The following is a 22803-nucleotide window of genomic DNA, read 5'->3' as shown; positions in this document are numbered from 1 at the left end:
AGAACTTTAATTATTTTAAGTCTATTGGAGATCAAAACCGAAATAAAATCAAAGAAGAAAGAATGACCGATGTTAAACTGGAAAAATAGACATACTAAAAAAACTACATTGACACATTGACAAAAAATAGCATCCTAACAAAACCGCAAAAATGAATATTTGCTGTCCAATGTGAGCCCAAATTTAGCCCACTAGGCCCAAAATTACAGTCATATAATTTATAAAGTCTTGTGCTCAATCCCGAAACCCTAATCTTTCTTCCTTGCGTCAATCTGAGCAAACTCTCTTCTGCCCACCGGCCGCCGTCGCATTCTCGTCTGCGCCTCCCTCCCTCCCTCCTGAAAAATGGGTCGTGTTCGTACTAAAACCGTCAAGAAATCATCTCGCCTGGTAATCGAGCGTTACTACTCCAAAATGACACTCGATTTCCACACCAACAAGAAAATCCTTGAAGAAGTTGCCATCATCCCATCTAAGCGCCTCCGCAACAAGATCGCCGGATTCTCCACTCACCTGATGAAGCGTATCCAAAAGGGACCCGTCAGAGGCATCTCGCTCAAGCTACAAGAGGAAGAGAGAGAACGCCGTATGGACTTTGTCCCCGATGAATCCGCCATTAAAACAGATCGCATCGAGGTCGACAAGGAGACTATTGACTTGCTTGCATCTCTTGGAATGAGCGAGCTTCCTGGAATTGTCCTCAAGGAGGACACTCCGTTGGTTTCCGCATCGATACCAGGGGCCTATGGTGGTGGTCGTGGTGGATATGGAGGTGGAGCTGGGAGAAGGTACTGAGTTTTTTAATTTGTAGGTTAATTTTGAGTACTTGATATGAATTACGTTTTGTGATGGTTTTGAGACAAAATCTATGCACTTTGTTATTCAGATAATGCGTTTCGATGTTTTTGTTTAGTCAAATACTATCTTAGTTTTCAATTGTGCTCTACATTAAGCCATTTTGCTTGGGTTTTGAAACTATGGTTTTGCTTTATCTTGTTATAATGTTATCAGCCAACATTCAATATAACATCTATTACAAAAGTTGACAATAAACCCATAGAAATAATGTTTTACAACATTAACAATAACATAAGTAACAATGTTCACAGAATTCCTGAGATTTAACATAGTTAGATTAACAAAATCTTTGAAAGCTTTGTGAAAAAAAATTGTAGCTTTGTATCTTTAATAAACCTTGCACATTTGGAAAATTTAAGTGATTTGGAGTTTTGGCCAATGCAATTTATTACTAAAAATAAACTAAACCAGGCTGTTAACGTGTGGCTAATTATAACTTACACTAAAGTTATGAATTTCTTAGGCTTCATGTCAAACAGAAAGATGTCATGTTGGGCAAATTTGGCATTATGAACTTATGATAGTTATAGAACACGTCAATTATCTATGCAATTAGTTATATAAAATTTCTTCCTCAACTTTTTCTGCCACCAAGAGTTGTTAAGTTCATCAAGAATGCTTTGCAATTGAGATTTTGTCAAATAAGTCATGATCCAACCATAGGGTAATGATTTCTAAAAAAAACTCTTTTAGTCATACAAAACAATTTATATTTTAGATTTTAGATTTTAAATGATTTTATAAAACATAAATTATTGTATATCGCTAAAAAATATTTTGTACATATCATCACTCACAACAATAGGATGCAGTCGGATTATTTCAAGCCTTCTTTGGTAGTTTTTTTGGTAAGAGTGTCATTAACTGTCAATGTTTGGAACGCTCCATTTTATCAATTTATCATTTGTTTACATTCATTTGATTGATACAAAAACATAGTTTATGAAAAAAGCGAACTCTTTGTTTTCAGACCTTCCTTCATAAGCACATGTCGAACAATCATATGGTAATTTAATTAGATTGATGAGCACTTTAGTATAACGAATAAATCTTTTCTATAACACTAGAAAATGTTATTAATAAGGCCAACACAATTAATCAAATGAAGCTTGCTTTGAATACAATATGCGATGGAAAATATTATAATTTATGTTGTTATATTTTCAATTTGGTTGTTCAAAATGTATTTTCAGTGTCTTTCAAAGTGTAGAATATTAAATGACGTAATATCTAGAAACAAACTTATTGAACGGCAAAAATAAAAAAAGTTTTTTATAAAAGAAAAGGAAAAAGAAGTTTAAAAATCAATACATATATCCTAATGATTGGATGTTTGTGTGAACAACAAGAATTATTATCCGAATATCATAGAAAAATACATTCACTATGCTCCCAAACCGATATTACGTTGCTCAATTGGACTCGTCCTCAAGAGTTATATACCACTTTACAAGTACTATATCAAGCTTCCTTTTTTTTATCACAAATTTATTTTCCTTATTTTCCAGCATTTATTGTTTGTTTTGATTAGTACTAGATGTGAAACCCGTGTATTACACGAGTTTATTAATAGAAAGTTTTGGTAACCACAAAGACTATGTTAATAAAAAAATAAGGATTGAGTTTGTGACCTTTTGGTAAACCGTATGGACTATTTACGTAATTTGGTCTTAATTAATCTATACTAATAAAATTAATTAATATGAATTCACAAAATGAAATGTATTATCTACATTAATATACATATACATTAATTAATATATTAATATAGGAACTTAAAAATAGAAAGTTATTTTGTACATTAATTAATATATTTATAGAATTAATTAACATAAGGTGACATTTAATAGGTGAGATTTAAATAAAAAAGAAAAAACCTATAAAAATGACAAGTGGATATTAATTAAATCAAAAAAATCTAGAAAATGACAAGTGTCAAAATAAAGGAGGAGAGGACATGTGGCAAAATCATTCTTATTTATTAGGGTAGATTGGTCAAAAAAAAAAATCAAATTTTAAAGGTATGGATGAGCATTATGAGACTATTGTTTCTCAACGATGGCAATACTTATAAAATATTTAAAAAATTTGCATGAAATTTTATGACTGCTATAGTATTGGTCAACTTTAGGGTTTATGTCATTGATATAAATACAAATATAACAAATTGGAAACATTATTAAACAATTATATATAATATATTATAAAAGAAATACTCGAGTCGAGATTTAATAGTACTCTTTATATTTTCCCTTTCACTCGTAGCATGGGGAAGAATAAGTGATGAATCACGAACTTCTATCATAATGTTACCAACTCATCATACTAATAGAATATTGATATCATGGTTGGTCTATTGATTTTACAAGTTTGTGCAAAAAACAAAATAGGCCCTAAAAATATATTTTTTTTAATTAGGAAAACTTCTTTAGTACAACGATAAGTTGATAATTGTTATAAAATTATCAAAACAAAAATTGTAATTGATCCATCATTAATGTGTCGCTAAGTTTAATTTATGTAAAAAAAATTGGACCCCCAATTCGACACGGGTCATGTGATTGCACACAACACACATGTTTAGGGTCGACCTTGATTGGCAGGGGCGGACGCAAGATTTCATAGTAGGGGTTGCACAATAGTAGAAAAAATAAAAATTTTTAAAAATTTTGAAAAATTTTCCACTGCGTCAGGAAAATTTAGGGGTTGCCGGTGCCACCCCGGAACCCCCTAAATCCGCCCATGTTGATTGGCATGACATGGTTTAATGAGACTCAATCAAAATGTTTGAGAGTTCGGACGTATTTATACAAACTTTTAATTTATATAGGAATCAACTAAGCTTTTAATGTAGTTGTTGGAGAATTTACGCAATTATAAATTTTAAAATGGTAGTAAGAAAGAAAACATTAGGTCTCTTTGTGGCATGATGTTATTTTTATCTCGTATACCTAAATATATTGGTTAGATGACACATAGCCATGTATATTGATTGCTTTGATACGAGGCCTTTTTTTTTTTTTTGCCTACTAAATGGAACTTAGATAGGGGGGGCTGAACATGGTATTCACCGGAAATGATAGATGTCATACACCAAGAAAAAAAAACTAATAGAAGAAGAAAGAATCTTCTTGCTCATGTGTATTCTATAATAAAAAGGTTTAAGGATGTGACTAGCAATTCCATTTTTATTTCACCATAATTGGATGGACTACAAGATGACATAAACAAGATTGAATTATTATTAAAAAATAACTAAAAGAAAGAAAAATAAGAGATAGTGCCTACAATACCATCTACGGAGTTTCTTTAATCAATTTCTAACTGTCTTATTATTATTATTATTATTTTATTATTATTTTTTTTAATTGGCAAATCTAATCTACTCCTAAGCTAACAACACCTATTTCACCTATGTCCACGACGGGACTTGAACCATCGACCTCAAAAAAGGAGGACACCACCTGATACCACTGGGCTACAAGCCCGTTGGTAACTGTCTTATTATCTAACTTGCCAACTAAGAAAATTGACCAACCGGATGTTACAAAAAATAGATATTGGTCGATAGAAATAAGCTAATTAATAATGATAATAATAAAATCTAGCCCCCTAATAATGTATTCATGTGCAAATTACCAATAACAAAGAGAAAACAACATTAAAACAGAACACGACATTAAAACAGAATAGGATCTAAGAATAACATGCAATACCCACTAAAAATCTTTTTCATTTGTATTTACTCTATTTCTTAATAAGAAATTAAATATCATCTTATATTTTATTCCTACAAGTCCTCTTACCTAATTAATCTTACCTAATTAAATAATAATATGTGTAATATTTAATGTTTATTTAATGATATTTTAGTTTTAATATACTAATATAAAACATGTTATCACTTAATTGAGTAGGAAGATTTATAGGAATAAAAATAAAAAATTATTTAATTTCTCTTTTTTAAATTTCGAAGTTTTTTTTTTGGCTCTATTATTTGATTTTCAAAAATACATTTTATTGATTCCCCTTGACCCTTATCGACATGCCACAGTGATGGTTACATACCAATATACCATATTCTATTTAAACAATACTTGATAAAATGCTAAAAAGGGGTCGACCTTCATCCCCTATTTTTCAGCTTTTCACAAACTAACTTCTAATTTTTTTCAATCATGCCATCACATCATAGTTAGTTAGGAAAAACAAAATAAAATACCAACTAATCAAGGTAGGAGCAATATATCCTAAATTATTTAAAAACACTACAACTCTACAAGAATAACCAATTATTCTTTAACATTCCAAGCTATCAAATTTAAGAAGAAAAAAAAAATACTAAAACATATACTTCAATAATTGAATAATACTTTACAAATAAACTAATAAACTTTTTTCATTATATTTAGTCTACCTTTAAAAATCTCAAAGGTCTTCTTTCTTTGGCTATATTAGTTGATTTTCAGCTATTGGTTCCCCTTCACTCTTACCGACAGCCATGTCGACAGCTTATCTAGTTATGCTTGAATGTTAAACTGACTCATGGTCTATATAATATTATAATATAATTATGAACTTCGTATGCCCAGAGACCATTAGCAAACAAACGTTTTTCTCATGGCTCCATACATGAATCACTTTAAGTTCTTGCAAACCATCTTTTTTCTATACGTGTTGGTGACAGTGAAGAATGTGACTGGATCATCAGTAAGCCATGATGAAGAATGCTCAGCCTTGTTTCAGTTTAAACAAACCATGATTCATCAACATGATGTTTCTTGTGTTGCTTATGGCTCTCAAGTGCTCCATTCATGGAACACTAGTTTTGATTGTTGTTCATGGGAGGGGGTGGCGTGCAACAATGACCATGATCAGTACTATGTTCATGTGATCGGCATTGACTTGAGCGAGAGGTCTCTTTGTGGGCATATCAACTCCAGCAGCACCCTCTTCAGCCTTGTTCATCTTCAGAGACTCAACCTTTCTGGGAACAACTTTGGTGATTCTCAAATCCCATCTGAGATTGCTCGTCTAAAGCAATTAAGAAGCCTCGATCTCTCTGATTCTGGGTTTAGTGGTCAAATCCCGAATGGAATCTCGCAGTTGATTCAGTTGTCTTCTTTAGACCTGTCAAGGAATTCACTAAAGCTTCACAATCCTAGCCTCGAGAAGCTAGTGCAAAACTTAACAGGACTTGAAGAACTCCATCTTTCCGGGGTCGACATAAGCTCCTCTGTACCTCATTTCTTAGCCAACTTTTCTTCTTTAAGGTCAATCAAGCTAAGAGAGTGTTCCCTTAAGGATAAATTCCCCGCAGCCATATTTGAGCTACCGAAGTTGCAAGTTCTTAATTTGGCAAACAATACTGACCTCACAGGATCCTTTCACGAGTTTCGTAACAACAGCTTACTTGAAAAGGTGATACTACCTCTCACAGGTTTCTTTGGGATTGTACCAGAATCCCTAAGCCACCTCAAGCATTTAACAGTCTTGTCCCTTAGTGATTGCTCTTTCTCGGGGCGTATTCCAGGTTCACTCTCTAACTTGTCACAACTCACTTTCTTGGGTCTTGGTGGCAATAAGTTCACAGGTTCAGTTCCTTCATTGGTAAGTCTTTTGAAACTCGATGTTTTGGACCTTAAGGGTAACAAATTCGAGAAAAGACGCTTTCCCAATTGGCTTGGAAGGTTGACTACACTTCGTGAACTCTATCTAACTGACATGAACACAAAAGGTGAAATCCCTCTCTTTCTTGCCAACTTAACTAAACTAAGTGTAATAGGAATGAAAAATAATTCTCTTATTGGTCGTATACCATCCTGGTTGTTCAATCACACCCAACTAACAAGTTTGAATCTTGATACGAATCAAATGGAAGGACCAATTCCAAACACGTTTTCAATCTTCAAAAATCTTGAGTATCTTAACCTAGGTAGAAACAATTTCAGTGGTAGGGTAGAACTCGACATGTTCCTAGGACTCAACAAACTCCAAACACTCTGGTTAGGTTATAACATGATATCATTAGTAGCCACCAACAACTACACCATTACCACTTTACCAGAACTGGATACGTTAGGACTTTCTGCATGCAATTTGAAGGAATTTCCTTCCTTCTTGCGCTTCCAAAATAAACTGCATGGCTTACTTCTTAACGACAACAAAATTGATGGTCGGGTACCCGTGTGGATCTGGAACAACAGCCGGGAAACATTACAGTTTTTTGACCTTTCACACAACTCCATCACTGGACAACTACCAATTCCACCACAAACCACAGTTCTTTATGATATATCTCATAATAACCTGACAGGAGAAATACCATCATCAATATGTGGCTTGAAATCTCTTCGAATGTTAGATTTGTCTTCTAACAACATGAGCGGAACACTTCCTTCGTGTTTGGGTAGCTTAAGCAATTCGTTAATGTTTTTGAATCTAAGACGAAATAACTTCCATGGAAATATGATGAATGCTTGTACGCCTGGAAGCCTGTTGACAGATCTTGATTTGAGCGAAAATAGATTTACAGGTCAGCTGCCAAGATCATTGACAAATTGTACCAATTTAGAGGTTCTCTCTCTTGGAGATAACTCTTTTCATGACGTCTTTCCTTCTTGGCTGGGAACTCTTTCCAAGATTCAAGTTCTCGTTTTGCGATCAAACAAACTTTATGGTCCAATTCAAGGTTCCTCACACTTCCCTATGTTGCGGATCATAGACCTCTCTAACAACAATTTCAGTGGTCAGTTGCACCAAAACTACTTCCAAACATGGCATGCCATGAGCTCCGACAATCTTGGTGTATCATCTGTTATGAGATCAGAGATATCCACTAAAACCACATATTCAAATTTTCCATACACCGCGACATTAATACACAAAGGTGTCAGAACAGAGTACGAACATATTCTAACAATAGATATGTCCATTGATCTCTCCTGTAACAATTTTGAAGGAGAAATCCCAGCATCACTCCAAGCTCTTCAAGGGCTTCAAGCACTAAATCTTTCCAACAATCATTTTACTGGACGCGTCTTGCCATCTCTGGGGAACCTAAAGAATCTTGAAGCTTTGGATCTCTCTCGAAATGAGCTATCTGGGGAAATTCCTCAACGATTGGTGCAACTGGGCTTCCTTGAAATTTTCAACGTGTCATTCAACCGTCTTGAGGGGCGCATACCCAAAGGAAAACAGTTTGGTACATTTGATAACAACTCCTACATAGGGAATCCCCGATTGTGTGGACAACCATTATCCAAGGAATGTCAAGGTCATTTAAAGGTGTATGGACTTCCACCAACAAGCAATGTGTCTGAGTCTCTCCTCCCGAGTGAAGCAATTGATTGGATCATCGTATTCTGTGGAGTTGGAAGTGGGTTGGTTGTTGGGATTGTTATCGGAAACTTTCTACATGCAAGATATAGCGATCGATTCACAAAGAAGAATGAGAGATGGGTAAGTCCACTTCGTAAGACGAGGAGAAACTAAGGTACAATGATTCTATATTTTTAAACTGATATTTTTAAATCAAAGGAATCGTAAGAAGATCTGTGTGAGATTAATTGTCATACATCTCAACTTTGTATTATTAAGTATTGTTTTTTTTTGTCATTTATCAAAAAGTTCAATTAAATTATATGTCAAGTCAAATATGCATTTTAGCAAAGAAAGTCTTATTAACATATTTAACTTTAAAAAAAATAAAGAATAAATCATGAACTTAACTTCACACGTATCTCAGGAGGTGGCATGGCTTAAAGTTCAAAGGGTATGGAGAAGTTGTAGAAGACCTTCAAGGGATTTCAGTTTGTTTTACCATGTAGTATGTGTATATTATGTTTGAGATTGTGTTTGTTTCATTTAGATTTCTTTGAGTAGATTGTAAGATTTTTGATGTATCATTTAGTAATAGTTCCATTGTTTAATCTTACAGTTTATAGAGGCATGAACATAGATTCTTATGTAAGGTCTTGGTAAGTTGTCACAACCTTAGAGTTGGGGTTGTGATAGTATGAAAGTCATGTCTATTATATGTTTTCAAATAAAATAAGTGAATGTCATTGTTAATATAAGTTGTAATAATTCTTTTAACAATAAATCAATGTTATTACTCGAACCATTTTCTTTCAGTTGATTTCAGTCGAATTAACAATCTTTTTGAACTTCTTGCTAGAAATTCAGCTAAGATGTTTTATCCATTTTCTTTCATGATTTCAAACACCTAAGCTCATGTTCTTGAGTTTTAAAATTAAGGAAAAGAAAAGTTATATATAATATACTCATGTTGTAAGAAAAGGAAAGGAAAAATAATTTTTTATTTTTTATATTTTTACTCCTCATTGGTGTTAACGTATAAAAAAATCTTATGCTTTTGACGTTTTGGTTGTTGAAGAACTAGGTGTGAGACCTGTATATTATACAGGTTGATTTAAAAAATAATTAAACTTAAAGTACAAAAAGAAAATATTTTTTAATGTATAACTTTAAAATAAAAAAGAAAGAAACGTATTTATTACAATTTAATATCATATATATGATATTTAATACTTTACATATATAAGTATATGACTTTAATTAAAATTAAAACAAACCAAAAATTAACAAGTGAATAATATTTATTTCAAAATTACCACAAAAGGACAAGTGTTAAAACTTATGAAATATTGACAAGTGGCAAAAAAACTTCCATTTATTAAGGAGGATAAAAAATGATTCGCCTTAATTACATTTACAAGTTATAAAAACTATTAAATATTAAATAACATTCATTACTTTATGCTCTCTGATTTGACTTGGTTCCTTTTTTTTTTCTTTACTCTTACCATGTGTTCAAATGCAGATATTTTCCGTAACTTATCGTGTTTTTAATCACTACAATCATAACCAATTCTATATGAACTAAAAAAATGAACAATTACTGAATTGAGATAACAAATATTTAAAACAACAATGAATCCATCCAATAAACTAATATGAAATTTGGTTGTAGAATCATGAAGGGGGTGTTTGGGATATCTTTTGAGAGGGCAAAATTTTTTTTGGGAAAAGATAACAAAAAAAAGATGTTTGGGGAAAGCTCCTTAAAAGCTCCTTTTGGAATTTTTAAAGAAGGAAAACTGACTTTTTGGAAAAGTCAGGGAAACCTAGCTTTTTGGAACTTTTGCCAAAAGATCTTTTGCCCTCTGAAAAGATACCCCAAACACCCCCGAAGTATAGGTAAAACGATGATAACAAAAGTACAAAACAGAAGAATCCATCTAGGCATTTCATTGAATACCTGGTGGGTGGTAGACAAAACTTCATCAAGAACGATGAACATCTTATAGTCTTATCAGTAACTCCACTTCCACCGTCTCTACTCTTTTGCGAATTTCAATCCATAAGGCTGCTCAATCGGAGCCTCATACTCTATATACTAATCATATTCTTCTGTCCTCAATCCTTCATGAGAGGAGAGCCGGTGGTAGGGTTGCAGTTATGCTCCGTAAGCAAATTATGGCTGTGTGGAACAAAGAAGATGGTGACGAGTCGAATAAGATAAAGAGATGTGGAGGTGTTGATTTATATGAAAGCTTTGTAAAATAAGTAACATGAGTTGGATATGTGAAAGCTTTGTAAAACTTATGTAAAAAATGTTTTTGTGAAAAAATATTCAAGAATATAAAAACGAAGTTGTAAAAATATAAGAGAACATATGAAGATAAAGTTTGTAAAAAATTTGGCAGATTCTGATTTTTGGCCAAACTAGATAAAAGAACCGAATTGTAATAAAAATAAAACTTTGGTAAAAGTTATAAATAAGCACAAGTTGGACTGGATTTGGGTCGGTTATCTGGGGCAGATTGGTTGGATCTGGTGGTTGTCAAATAAAAAGGAATATCGTACCAAAAAACTCTTAAATGGTGCTCCAAAGATAGTTTTGGTTTATAATAAGACAAAACTGCACAAATGGTCTTTGTTTTTTGTTGAAAATTGACACTATGGTCCAAAAAGTTTTGGACAAGCAACACAGGTCCAAAGTTTTCATTTTCTTGCGAGTTTGGTCCAATTTACTTTAACATTTTTTGTAATGACGATTTTACCCTTCTTTTTTTGTTTTTTTTTCAGTTATTTATTTATTTAAATATTCTGATAATTAAAAGAAAATTAAAAAAGAAAATAACTCTCTCTCTCTCTCTCTCTCTCTCTCTCGATTAAGGGTTCCAGACTTCCAAGATTCACTCTTCCCTCTCTTGTTTCTTGGAAACCCAAATGATGTTCTTCAAACTTCACACATTCCCAAACACCAAAATTTGAGTTAAACCCATCGATTTCTATCAAGCAAAACGAAACACCAACCTAAAGCTATTGATTTAAACCCATCGATTTCTATCAAGAAAAACAAACAAACACCCATGGATCCCCTGTAAGACATTAACCCCAAAAATCATTTCCGTTCATAAATTTCTGTCAAGAATAAATCCTAAACACCTGCTTAACCCTATCAATTTTTATCAAAAAAACGAAGAAGAAGAAGTAAACGACCTGTAAGCATTCGACCAACCCACGAGTCTCCCCACCTGCACCGATGTTTCATCGCTCCTTCCCTCCTCCCCGTCGTGATCCTCAGTTGGAGCAGAAACAAGCAACCAAGAGCTGCTTTAGCAGCACTCGCTGAATCCACCAAGTTCGATGACAACCTTACTGCCCTGTTCTTCTTCCCTTATTCGATTCACTCAAACAACGAGGGTGTTTCCCCTTACTCATCCACAACCCAACAACTCCGAAATCACAGCCACTCGTTGCTTCTTCCCACCTGCGTCACTTTACTCTCGTCGACCCAAAGACTTCTCCCTCCTCACGATCTGCAATCGCTGATACCTTCCGTGGTCCTTTTTCCAGGCCTGCGACGAGCAAGGAACCAAGGATCGAACCCCCCAAAATCGAAGTTGGTGTTCAATTTCTCTTCTACTTGCAATGACGCTTCCGTTCCTTCTGCCGCCTTGTGTTCATACATGTTTATCCATTGTCCGATCATACATTGAACACGGGAATGCCATTAAAAGCCCTAATTTCATTTTAGATTGTGAAAGTAGAAAACATTTAGTCGAAGATGGAGGTAGTGGACGGTGGTGGCAGCGGACTGTGGTGGTGAAAAACGGTGGTGGTGATGGATGGTGGTCCAACAATGGCGGTGGGGAAGATGTTCTTGAGTTTATGACATGTTCGAGTTCATTAACGATGGTGTTAATCAATTTTCAGAAAAAATTCAGATGAGAGAGAGAGAGAATTATTTTCTTTTTTAATTTTATTTTAATTAAGAAAATATTTAAATAAATAAATAAACTGAAAAAAACAAAAAAGAAGGGTAAAATTGTCACTACAAAAATTATCAAAGTAAATTCGACCAAACTCGCAAGAAAATGAAAACTTTGGACTTATGGTGCTAGTCCAAAACTTTTTTTTGGACCAAAGTGACAATTTTCAGCATACCACATGGACCATTTGTGCAGTTTTGTCTTATAATAAAAAGTATTTTAACCAATTTCTTTATACTCTTGATCAAATGACCCCCAGTAGGTGCTTTTTTCTTTACCCAATGATCAACACGGCTCCTTTTCTTGTTAATGGAGGGATTTTGTAGAAATTATTGAATAGATGACTCACAAAGCATAGTTTATTGCTGAACATTTCACTAGATAACAATGCACTGAAATTTTTTCTAAATTTTCACTTTATAAATACCCATATTTCAAATAGGGCATATTGTGGTGTTCGTCCTCACTTTCTTCAAAATTTTCTAATCCTCATCAAGCCACAATAAAAACTCAAACCAGATATAACTTTACCAATCCAACTCATAAATAAATAGACAAAGCAAAACGAAATAGCTACTAATTCACAACTTTCAATAAGAAATATGCATCATCAGAGATGTCTACACACATACACATGTACCAAATCCTATATATGACTATTATTCAATAAGAACTCAAGAAAGCTTAGATACCTGTAAGCTTGCCCTTTGGACAATATGCTATGATAAACATTATATTGTGGTACATTTACTAAGAGAGGGATGATGAAGCAGATAAAGAGTGACAAAGAGCAAGTTAACCATTATAACGATGAAGGGCATGATAGAGGAGAGAGGATCCTCTTCCCGTTATTAATTAGAAAAAACGGAAGCCGGGGAGGGAGTCGACATATCAGTATAAAAATGGTGCATCATAATGTGATGTTAGTAAATTTAATAATTTATTCACATCAACACATAATGACCTGATATGGGATAAAAAATATAGGAGTTTCATGGAAAAAAAAAATAATCCATGACTTTTTTAAGGTAAAATGTTGGAAACAGTGTCTTTTTTGTAATTCGCCTTAAACATAACACGAAAAAGAGTTTTTCTTATATCTTAATGTATTTGTATTGATAAATATATCTAGAATAAATTGCAAAATCTGCGGGTTACACTGTTAGATCACTCTTAGAGTAACAAGTTAAAATGACTTGAGTTTTAGTACACGTAGAAAGAGGTCACATTGATTCACCAATGCTTAAACCGTATAAATACATGTTTTTTTGGAAGAAATTTGTTCGATGGAGTGCATATGCTACTCCACAACTCTAAGAAAAACCGATGAACCATTCAATACGTTGATTTGTGAAATTTTAATACTATTTATGAAGAAAACAGATGCATGCTATCAAAGAAATTGGCGTGATGTTTACATCCACATTCCATGTTGTCCATTGCAGTAAAGACGTTGAAGTCTTCCACTAGCACTTGTCTATATTTGAATTAATATTTTTAGGCTGTTTTACAGTTTCCATTATGGATTTTGACCCCAAAAAGGACGTTTCTGTTTTTAATGCCTATAATAAAGTTTTGCAGTGCTTGACATCCCTCAAGTGGAATACCCTTTAATAAAGAAAACGTTAATGTTTTGTAAGGTAACTATTTTGCCAATTCAGGGACTAGCTATAATTTCCAAGAAGTATTCAAACTCTGCTAAATTGATTTGAATTGTTTATTAATTTTTTTTTTAGAGAAAGAGAGATGGTAATTCTGAGAAGCAATTTTTCTGCATCTGCAACAATCATGGAAGACCTCCTCACATGGAGTAATTCCAGAAAAGGAATGATACACAAAACCCTGCAAACGAGCACTTCACACACCATGGAAAGCACATTAATCATTTTATTTGGAATTAACGGCCTAACCATTTAGTTAACTTTCAAAACTACATATTACTGTTAGGTACAAAAAAAGACATATTAATCATTTTCACATATTAACTTATAATATTTTCAATCTTGCAATCAAACCATATGACCAACAGATTAAAAAAAAGAGAAATTAAATAGCCTCCTAATTTTTGTTCCTAATATCCTCCTCCCTATTTTAGATGGTGACAAGTATCATTAAATTTAATTGAGATTTTGAATTTGTACACTTGTCATCATCTTAAATAGGTAGGAAGAAAAAGTGGAACAAAAGGTAGGATGATATTTAATTTCCCTAAAAAAAACCAACTAATTACGGAAAAAGCAATACAACTAAATTTTCCAAAACCACTACTAATTAAAAATACTTTTTTTACTGTATCTAGTCTTTCTTTTTTCTTTCTTTGGCCCTATTACTTGATTTTTAAACTTATTCATGGTCTATATATAATGAGAATTGGATGCCCATAGACAATTATAAAACAAAACACCATTTTCATGGCTCCATACATGAATCACTTAAAGTTCTTGGAAATCATCTCCTTTGTATATGTGTTGGTGACAGTGAAGAATGTGACTGGATCATCAGTAAGCCATGATGAAGAATGCTCAGCCTTGTTTCAGTTTAAACAAACCATGATTCATCAACATGATGTTTCTTGTGTTGCTTATGGCTCTCAAGTGCTCCATTCATGGAACACTAGTTTTGATTGTTGTTCATGGGAGGGGGTGGCGTGCAACAATGACCATGATCAGTACTATGTTCATGTGATCGGCATTGACTTGAGCGAGAGGTCTCTTTGTGGGCATATCAACTCCAGCAGCACCCTCTTCAGCCTTGTTCATCTTCAGAGACTCAACCTTTCTGGGAACAACTTTGGTGATTCTCAAATCCCATCTGAGATTGCTCGTCTAAAGCAATTAAGAAGCCTCGATCTCTCTGATTCTGGGTTTAGTGGTCAAATCCCGAATGGAATCTCGCAGTTGATTCAGTTGTCTTCTTTAGACCTGTCAAGGAATTCACTAAAGCTTCACAATCCTAGCCTCGAGAAGCTAGTGCAAAACTTAACAGGACTTGAAGAACTCCATCTTTCCGGGGTCGACATAAGCTCCTCTGTACCTCATTTCTTAGCCAACTTTTCTTCTTTAAGGTCAATCAAGCTAAGAGAGTGTTCCCTTAAGGATAAATTCCCCGCAGCCATATTTGAGCTACCGAAGTTGCAAGTTCTTAATTTGGCAAACAATACTGACCTCACAGGATCCTTTCACGAGTTTCGTAACAACAGCTTACTTGAAAAGGTGATACTACCTCTCACAGGTTTCTTTGGGATTGTACCAGAATCCCTAAGCCACCTCAAGCATTTAACAGTCTTGTCCCTTAGTGATTGCTCTTTCTCGGGGCGTATTCCAGGTTCACTCTCTAACTTGTCACAACTCACTTTCTTGGGTCTTGGTGGCAATAAGTTCACAGGTTCAGTTCCTTCATTGGTAAGTCTTTTGAAACTCGATGTTTTGGACCTTAAGGGTAACAAATTCGAGAAAAGACGCTTTCCCAATTGGCTTGGAAGGTTGACTACACTTCGTGAACTCTATCTAACTGACATGAACACAAAAGGTGAAATCCCTCTCTTTCTTGCCAACTTAACTAAACTAAGTGTAATAGGAATGAAAAATAATTCTCTTATTGGTCGTATACCATCCTGGTTGTTCAATCACACCCAACTAACAAGTTTGAATCTTGATACGAATCAAATGGAAGGACCAATTCCAAACACGTTTTCAATCTTCAAAAATCTTGAGTATCTTAACCTAGGTAGAAACAATTTCAGTGGTAGGGTAGAACTCGACATGTTCCTAGGACTCAACAAACTCCAAACACTCTGGTTAGGTTATAACATGATATCATTAGTAGCCACCAACAACTACACCATTACCACTTTACCAGAACTGGATACGTTAGGACTTTCTGCATGCAATTTGAAGGAATTTCCTTCCTTCTTGCGCTTCCAAAATAAACTGCATGGCTTACTTCTTAACGACAACAAAATTGATGGTCGGGTACCCGTGTGGATCTGGAACAACAGCCGGGAAACATTACAGTTTTTTGACCTTTCACACAACTCCATCACTGGACAACTACCAATTCCACCACAAACCACAGTTCTTTATGATATATCTCATAATAACCTGACAGGAGAAATACCATCATCAATATGTGGCTTGAAATCTCTTCGAATGTTAGATTTGTCTTCTAACAACATGAGCGGAACACTTCCTTCGTGTTTGGGTAGCTTAAGCAATTCGTTAATGTTTTTGAATCTAAGACGAAATAACTTCCATGGAAATATGATGAATGCTTGTACGCCTGGAAGCCTGTTGACAGATCTTGATTTGAGCGAAAATAGATTTACAGGTCAGCTGCCAAGATCATTGACAAATTGTACCAATTTAGAGGTTCTCTCTCTTGGAGATAACTCTTTTCATGACGTCTTTCCTTCTTGGCTGGGAACTCTTTCCAAGATTCAAGTTCTCGTTTTGCGATCAAACAAACTTTATGGTCCAATTCAAGGTTCCTCACACTTCCCTATGTTGCGGATCATAGACCTCTCTAACAACAATTTCAGTGGTCAGTTGCACCAAAACTACTTCCAAACATGGCATGCCATGAGCTCCGACAATCTTGGTGTATCATCTGTTATGAGATCAGAGATATCCACTAAAACCACATATTCAAATTTTCCATACACCGCGACATTAATACACAAAGGTGTCAGAACAGAGTACGAACATATTCTAACAATAGATATGTCCATTGATCTCTCCTGTAACAATTTTGAAGGAGAAATCCCAGCATCACTCCAAGCTCTTCAAGGGCTTCAAGCACTAAATCTTTCCAACAATCATTTTACTGGACGCGTCTTGCCATCTCTGGGGAACCTAAAGAATCTTGAAGCTTTGGATCTCTCTCGAAATGAGCTATCTGGGGAAATTCCTCAACGATTGGTGCAACTGGGCTTCCTTGAAATTTTCAACGTGTCATTCAACCGTCTTGAGGGGCGCATACCCAAAGGAAAACAGTTTGGTACATTTGATAACAACTCCTACATAGGGAATCCCCGATTGTGTGGACAACCATTATCCAAGGAATGTCAAGGTCATTTAAAGGTGTATGGACTTCCACCAACAAGCAATGTGTCTGAGTCTCTCCTCCCGAGTGAAGCAATTGATTGGATCATCGTATTCTGTGGAGTTGGAAGTGGGTTGGTTGTTGGGATTGTTATCGGAAACTTTCTACATGCAAGATATAGCGATCGATTCACAAAGAAGAATGAGAGATGGGTAAGTCCACTTCGTAAGACGAGGAGAAACTAAGGTACAATGATTCTATATTTTTAAACTGATATTTTTAAATCAAAGGAATCGTAAGAAGATCTGTGTGAGATTAATTGTCATACATCTCAACTTTGTATTATTAAGTATTGTTTTTTTTTGTCATTTATCAAAAAGTTCAATTAAATTATATGTCAAGTCAAATATGCATTTTAGCAAAGAAAGTCTTATTAACATATTTAACTTTAAAAAAAATAAAGAATAAATCATGAACTTAACTTCACACGTATCTCAGGAGGTGGCATGGCTTAAAGTTCAAAGGGTATGGAGAAGTTGTAGAAGACCTTCAAGGGATTTCAGTTTGTTTTACCATGTAGTATGTGTATATTATGTTTGAGATTGTGTTTGTTTCATTTAGATTTCTTTGAGTAGATTGTAAGATTTTTGATGTATCATTTAGTAATAGTTCCATTGTTTAATCTTACAGTTTATAGAGGCATGAACATAGATTCTTATGTAAGGTCTTGGTAAGTTGTCACAACCTTAGAGTTGGGGTTGTGATAGTATGAAAGTCATGTCTATTATATGTTTTCAAATAAAATAAGTGAATGTCATTGTTAATATAAGTTGTAATAATTCTTTTAACAATAAATCAATGTTATTACTCGAACCATTTTCTTTCAGTTGATTTCAGTCGAATTAACAATCTTTTTGAACTTCTTGCTAGAAATTCAGCTAAGATGTTTTATCCATTTTCTTTCATGATTTCAAACACCTAAGCTCATGTTCTTGAGTTTTAAAATTAAGGAAAAGAAAAGTTATATATAATATACTCATGTTGTAAGAAAAGGAAAGGAAAAATAATTTTTTATTTTTTATATTTTTACTCCTCATTGGTGTTAACGTATAAAAAAATCTTATGCTTTTGACGTTTTGGTTGTTGAAGAACTAGGTGTGAGACCTGTATATTATACAGGTTGATTTAAAAAATAATTAAACTTAAAGTACAAAAAGAAAATATTTTTTAATGTATAACTTTAAAATAAAAAAGAAAGAAACGTATTTATTACAATTTAATATCATATATATGATATTTAATACTTTACATATATAAGTATATGACTTTAATTAAAATTAAAACAAACCAAAAATTAACAAGTGAATAATATTTATTTCAAAATTACCACAAAAGGACAAGTGTTAAAACTTATGAAATATTGACAAGTGGCAAAAAAACTTCCATTTATTAAGGAGGATAAAAAATGATTCGCCTTAATTACATTTACAAGTTATAAAAACTATTAAATATTAAATAACATTCATTACTTTATGCTCTCTGATTTGACTTGGTTCCTTTTTTTTTTCTTTACTCTTACCATGTGTTCAAATGCAGATATTTTCCGTAACTTATCGTGTTTTTAATCACTACAATCATAACCAATTCTATATGAACTAAAAAAATGAACAATTACTGAATTGAGATAACAAATATTTAAAACAACAATGAATCCATCCAATAAACTAATATGAAATTTGGTTGTAGAATCATGAAGGGGGTGTTTGGGATATCTTTTGAGAGGGCAAAATTTTTTTTGGGAAAAGATAACAAAAAAAAGATGTTTGGGGAAAGCTCCTTAAAAGCTCCTTTTGGAATTTTTAAAGAAGGAAAACTGACTTTTTGGAAAAGTCAGGGAAACCTAGCTTTTTGGAACTTTTGCCAAAAGATCTTTTGCCCTCTGAAAAGATACCCCAAACACCCCCGAAGTATAGGTAAAACGATGATAACAAAAGTACAAAACAGAAGAATCCATCTAGGCATTTCATTGAATACCTGGTGGGTGGTAGACAAAACTTCATCAAGAACGATGAACATCTTATAGTCTTATCAGTAACTCCACTTCCACCGTCTCTACTCTTTTGCGAATTTCAATCCATAAGGCTGCTCAATCGGAGCCTCATACTCTATATACTAATCATATTCTTCTGTCCTCAATCCTTCATGAGAGGAGAGCCGGTGGTAGGGTTGCAGTTATGCTCCGTAAGCAAATTATGGCTGTGTGGAACAAAGAAGATGGTGACGAGTCGAATAAGATAAAGAGATGTGGAGGTGTTGATTTATATGAAAGCTTTGTAAAATAAGTAACATGAGTTGGATATGTGAAAGCTTTGTAAAACTTATGTAAAAAATGTTTTTGTGAAAAAATATTCAAGAATATAAAAACGAAGTTGTAAAAATATAAGAGAACATATGAAGATAAAGTTTGTAAAAAATTTGGCAGATTCTGATTTTTGGCCAAACTAGATAAAAGAACCGAATTGTAATAAAAATAAAACTTTGGTAAAAGTTATAAATAAGCACAAGTTGGACTGGATTTGGGTCGGTTATCTGGGGCAGATTGGTTGGATCTGGTGGTTGTCAAATAAAAAGGAATATCGTACCAAAAAACTCTTAAATGGTGCTCCAAAGATAGTTTTGGTTTATAATAAGACAAAACTGCACAAATGGTCTTTGTTTTTTGTTGAAAATTGACACTATGGTCCAAAAAGTTTTGGACAAGCAACACAGGTCCAAAGTTTTCATTTTCTTGCGAGTTTGGTCCAATTTACTTTAACATTTTTTGTAATGACGATTTTACCCTTCTTTTTTTGTTTTTTTTTCAGTTATTTATTTATTTAAATATTCTGATAATTAAAAGAAAATTAAAAAAGAAAATAACTCTCTCTCTCTCTCTCTCTCTCTCTCTCGATTAAGGGTTCCAGACTTCCAAGATTCACTCTTCCCTCTCTTGTTTCTTGGAAACCCAAATGATGTTCTTCAAACTTCACACATTCCCAAACACCAAAATTTGAGTTAAACCCATCGATTTCTATCAAGCAAAACGAAACACCAACCTAAAGCTATTGATTTAAACCCATCGATTTCTATCAAGAAAAACAAACAAACACCCATGGATCCCCTGTAAGACATTAACCCCAAAAATCATTTCCGTTCATAAATTTCTGTCAAGAATAAATCCTAAACACCTGCTTAACCCTATCAATTTTTATCAAAAAAACGAAGAAGAAGAAGTAAACGACCTGTAAGCATTCGACCAACCCACGAGTCTCCCCACCTGCACCGATGTTTCATCGCTCCTTCCCTCCTCCCCGTCGTGATCCTCAGTTGGAGCAGAAACAAGCAACCAAGAGCTGCTTTAGCAGCACTCGCTGAATCCACCAAGTTCGATGACAACCTTACTGCCCTGTTCTTCTTCCCTTATTCGATTCACTCAAACAACGAGGGTGTTTCCCCTTACTCATCCACAACCCAACAACTCCGAAATCACAGCCACTCGTTGCTTCTTCCCACCTGCGTCACTTTACTCTCGTCGACCCAAAGACTTCTCCCTCCTCACGATCTGCAATCGCTGATACCTTCCGTGGTCCTTTTTCCAGGCCTGCGACGAGCAAGGAACCAAGGATCGAACCCCCCAAAATCGAAGTTGGTGTTCAATTTCTCTTCTACTTGCAATGACGCTTCCGTTCCTTCTGCCGCCTTGTGTTCATACATGTTTATCCATTGTCCGATCATACATTGAACACGGGAATGCCATTAAAAGCCCTAATTTCATTTTAGATTGTGAAAGTAGAAAACATTTAGTCGAAGATGGAGGTAGTGGACGGTGGTGGCAGCGGACTGTGGTGGTGAAAAACGGTGGTGGTGATGGATGGTGGTCCAACAATGGCGGTGGGGAAGATGTTCTTGAGTTTATGACATGTTCGAGTTCATTAACGATGGTGTTAATCAATTTTCAGAAAAAATTCAGATGAGAGAGAGAGAGAATTATTTTCTTTTTTAATTTTATTTTAATTAAGAAAATATTTAAATAAATAAATAAACTGAAAAAAACAAAAAAGAAGGGTAAAATTGTCACTACAAAAATTATCAAAGTAAATTCGACCAAACTCGCAAGAAAATGAAAACTTTGGACTTATGGTGCTAGTCCAAAACTTTTTTTTGGACCAAAGTGACAATTTTCAGCATACCACATGGACCATTTGTGCAGTTTTGTCTTATAATAAAAAGTATTTTAACCAATTTCTTTATACTCTTGATCAAATGACCCCCAGTAGGTGCTTTTTTCTTTACCCAATGATCAACACGGCTCCTTTTCTTGTTAATGGAGGGATTTTGTAGAAATTATTGAATAGATGACTCACAAAGCATAGTTTATTGCTGAACATTTCACTAGATAACAATGCACTGAAATTTTTTCTAAATTTTCACTTTATAAATACCCATATTTCAAATAGGGCATATTGTGGTGTTCGTCCTCACTTTCTTCAAAATTTTCTAATCCTCATCAAGCCACAATAAAAACTCAAACCAGATATAACTTTACCAATCCAACTCATAAATAAATAGACAAAGCAAAACGAAATAGCTACTAATTCACAACTTTCAATAAGAAATATGCATCATCAGAGATGTCTACACACATACACATGTACCAAATCCTATATATGACTATTATTCAATAAGAACTCAAGAAAGCTTAGATACCTGTAAGCTTGCCCTTTGGACAATATGCTATGATAAACATTATATTGTGGTACATTTACTAAGAGAGGGATGATGAAGCAGATAAAGAGTGACAAAGAGCAAGTTAACCATTATAACGATGAAGGGCATGATAGAGGAGAGAGGATCCTCTTCCCGTTATTAATTAGAAAAAACGGAAGCCGGGGAGGGAGTCGACATATCAGTATAAAAATGGTGCATCATAATGTGATGTTAGTAAATTTAATAATTTATTCACATCAACACATAATGACCTGATATGGGATAAAAAATATAGGAGTTTCATGGAAAAAAAAAATAATCCATGACTTTTTTAAGGTAAAATGTTGGAAACAGTGTCTTTTTTGTAATTCGCCTTAAACATAACACGAAAAAGAGTTTTTCTTATATCTTAATGTATTTGTATTGATAAATATATCTAGAATAAATTGCAAAATCTGCGGGTTACACTGTTAGATCACTCTTAGAGTAACAAGTTAAAATGACTTGAGTTTTAGTACACGTAGAAAGAGGTCACATTGATTCACCAATGCTTAAACCGTATAAATACATGTTTTTTTGGAAGAAATTTGTTCGATGGAGTGCATATGCTACTCCACAACTCTAAGAAAAACCGATGAACCATTCAATACGTTGATTTGTGAAATTTTAATACTATTTATGAAGAAAACAGATGCATGCTATCAAAGAAATTGGCGTGATGTTTACATCCACATTCCATGTTGTCCATTGCAGTAAAGACGTTGAAGTCTTCCACTAGCACTTGTCTATATTTGAATTAATATTTTTAGGCTGTTTTACAGTTTCCATTATGGATTTTGACCCCAAAAAGGACGTT

The 22803-nt window shown here is 34.0% G+C and overlaps 3 protein-coding genes across 3 annotated transcripts; all 3 read left to right on the top strand.

Moving 5' to 3' along the window:
* The first annotated feature begins 243 nt into the window (after positions 1–243).
* On the top strand, positions 244–936 carry LOC111916658 (40S ribosomal protein S17). Its single transcript, XM_023912333.3, has one exon. The coding sequence runs from the start codon at positions 346–348 to the stop codon at positions 793–795; it is 450 nt and encodes a 149-aa protein (XP_023768101.1). The 5' UTR covers positions 244–345; the 3' UTR covers positions 796–936.
* Positions 937–5389: 4453 nt separating this feature from the next.
* On the top strand, positions 5390–8930 carry LOC111916542 (receptor-like protein 20). The gene is made up of 2 exons (XM_052771081.1): positions 5390–8353; positions 8606–8930. Exon 1 carries the CDS (start codon positions 5479–5481, stop codon positions 8350–8352), a length of 2874 nt encoding a protein of 957 aa, XP_052627041.1. The 5' UTR covers positions 5390–5478; the 3' UTR covers position 8353; positions 8606–8930.
* Positions 8931–14548: 5618 nt separating this feature from the next.
* LOC111916657 (receptor-like protein 20) lies at positions 14549–18024 on the top strand. The gene is made up of 2 exons (XM_052771075.1): positions 14549–17447; positions 17700–18024. The coding sequence occupies exon 1, from the start codon at positions 14573–14575 to the stop codon at positions 17444–17446; it is 2874 nt and encodes a 957-aa protein (XP_052627035.1). The 5' UTR covers positions 14549–14572; the 3' UTR covers position 17447; positions 17700–18024.
* The last annotated feature ends 4779 nt before the right edge of the window (positions 18025–22803 follow it).

The sequence above is a fragment of the Lactuca sativa genome, chromosome 1, assembly GCF_002870075.4.
Source record: "Lactuca sativa cultivar Salinas chromosome 1, Lsat_Salinas_v11, whole genome shotgun sequence".
Taxonomy (NCBI): domain Eukaryota; kingdom Viridiplantae; phylum Streptophyta; class Magnoliopsida; order Asterales; family Asteraceae; genus Lactuca; species Lactuca sativa.
The sequence above is the reverse complement of the archived record's forward strand: the minus strand, read 5'-3'. Positions and strand labels throughout refer to the sequence as shown.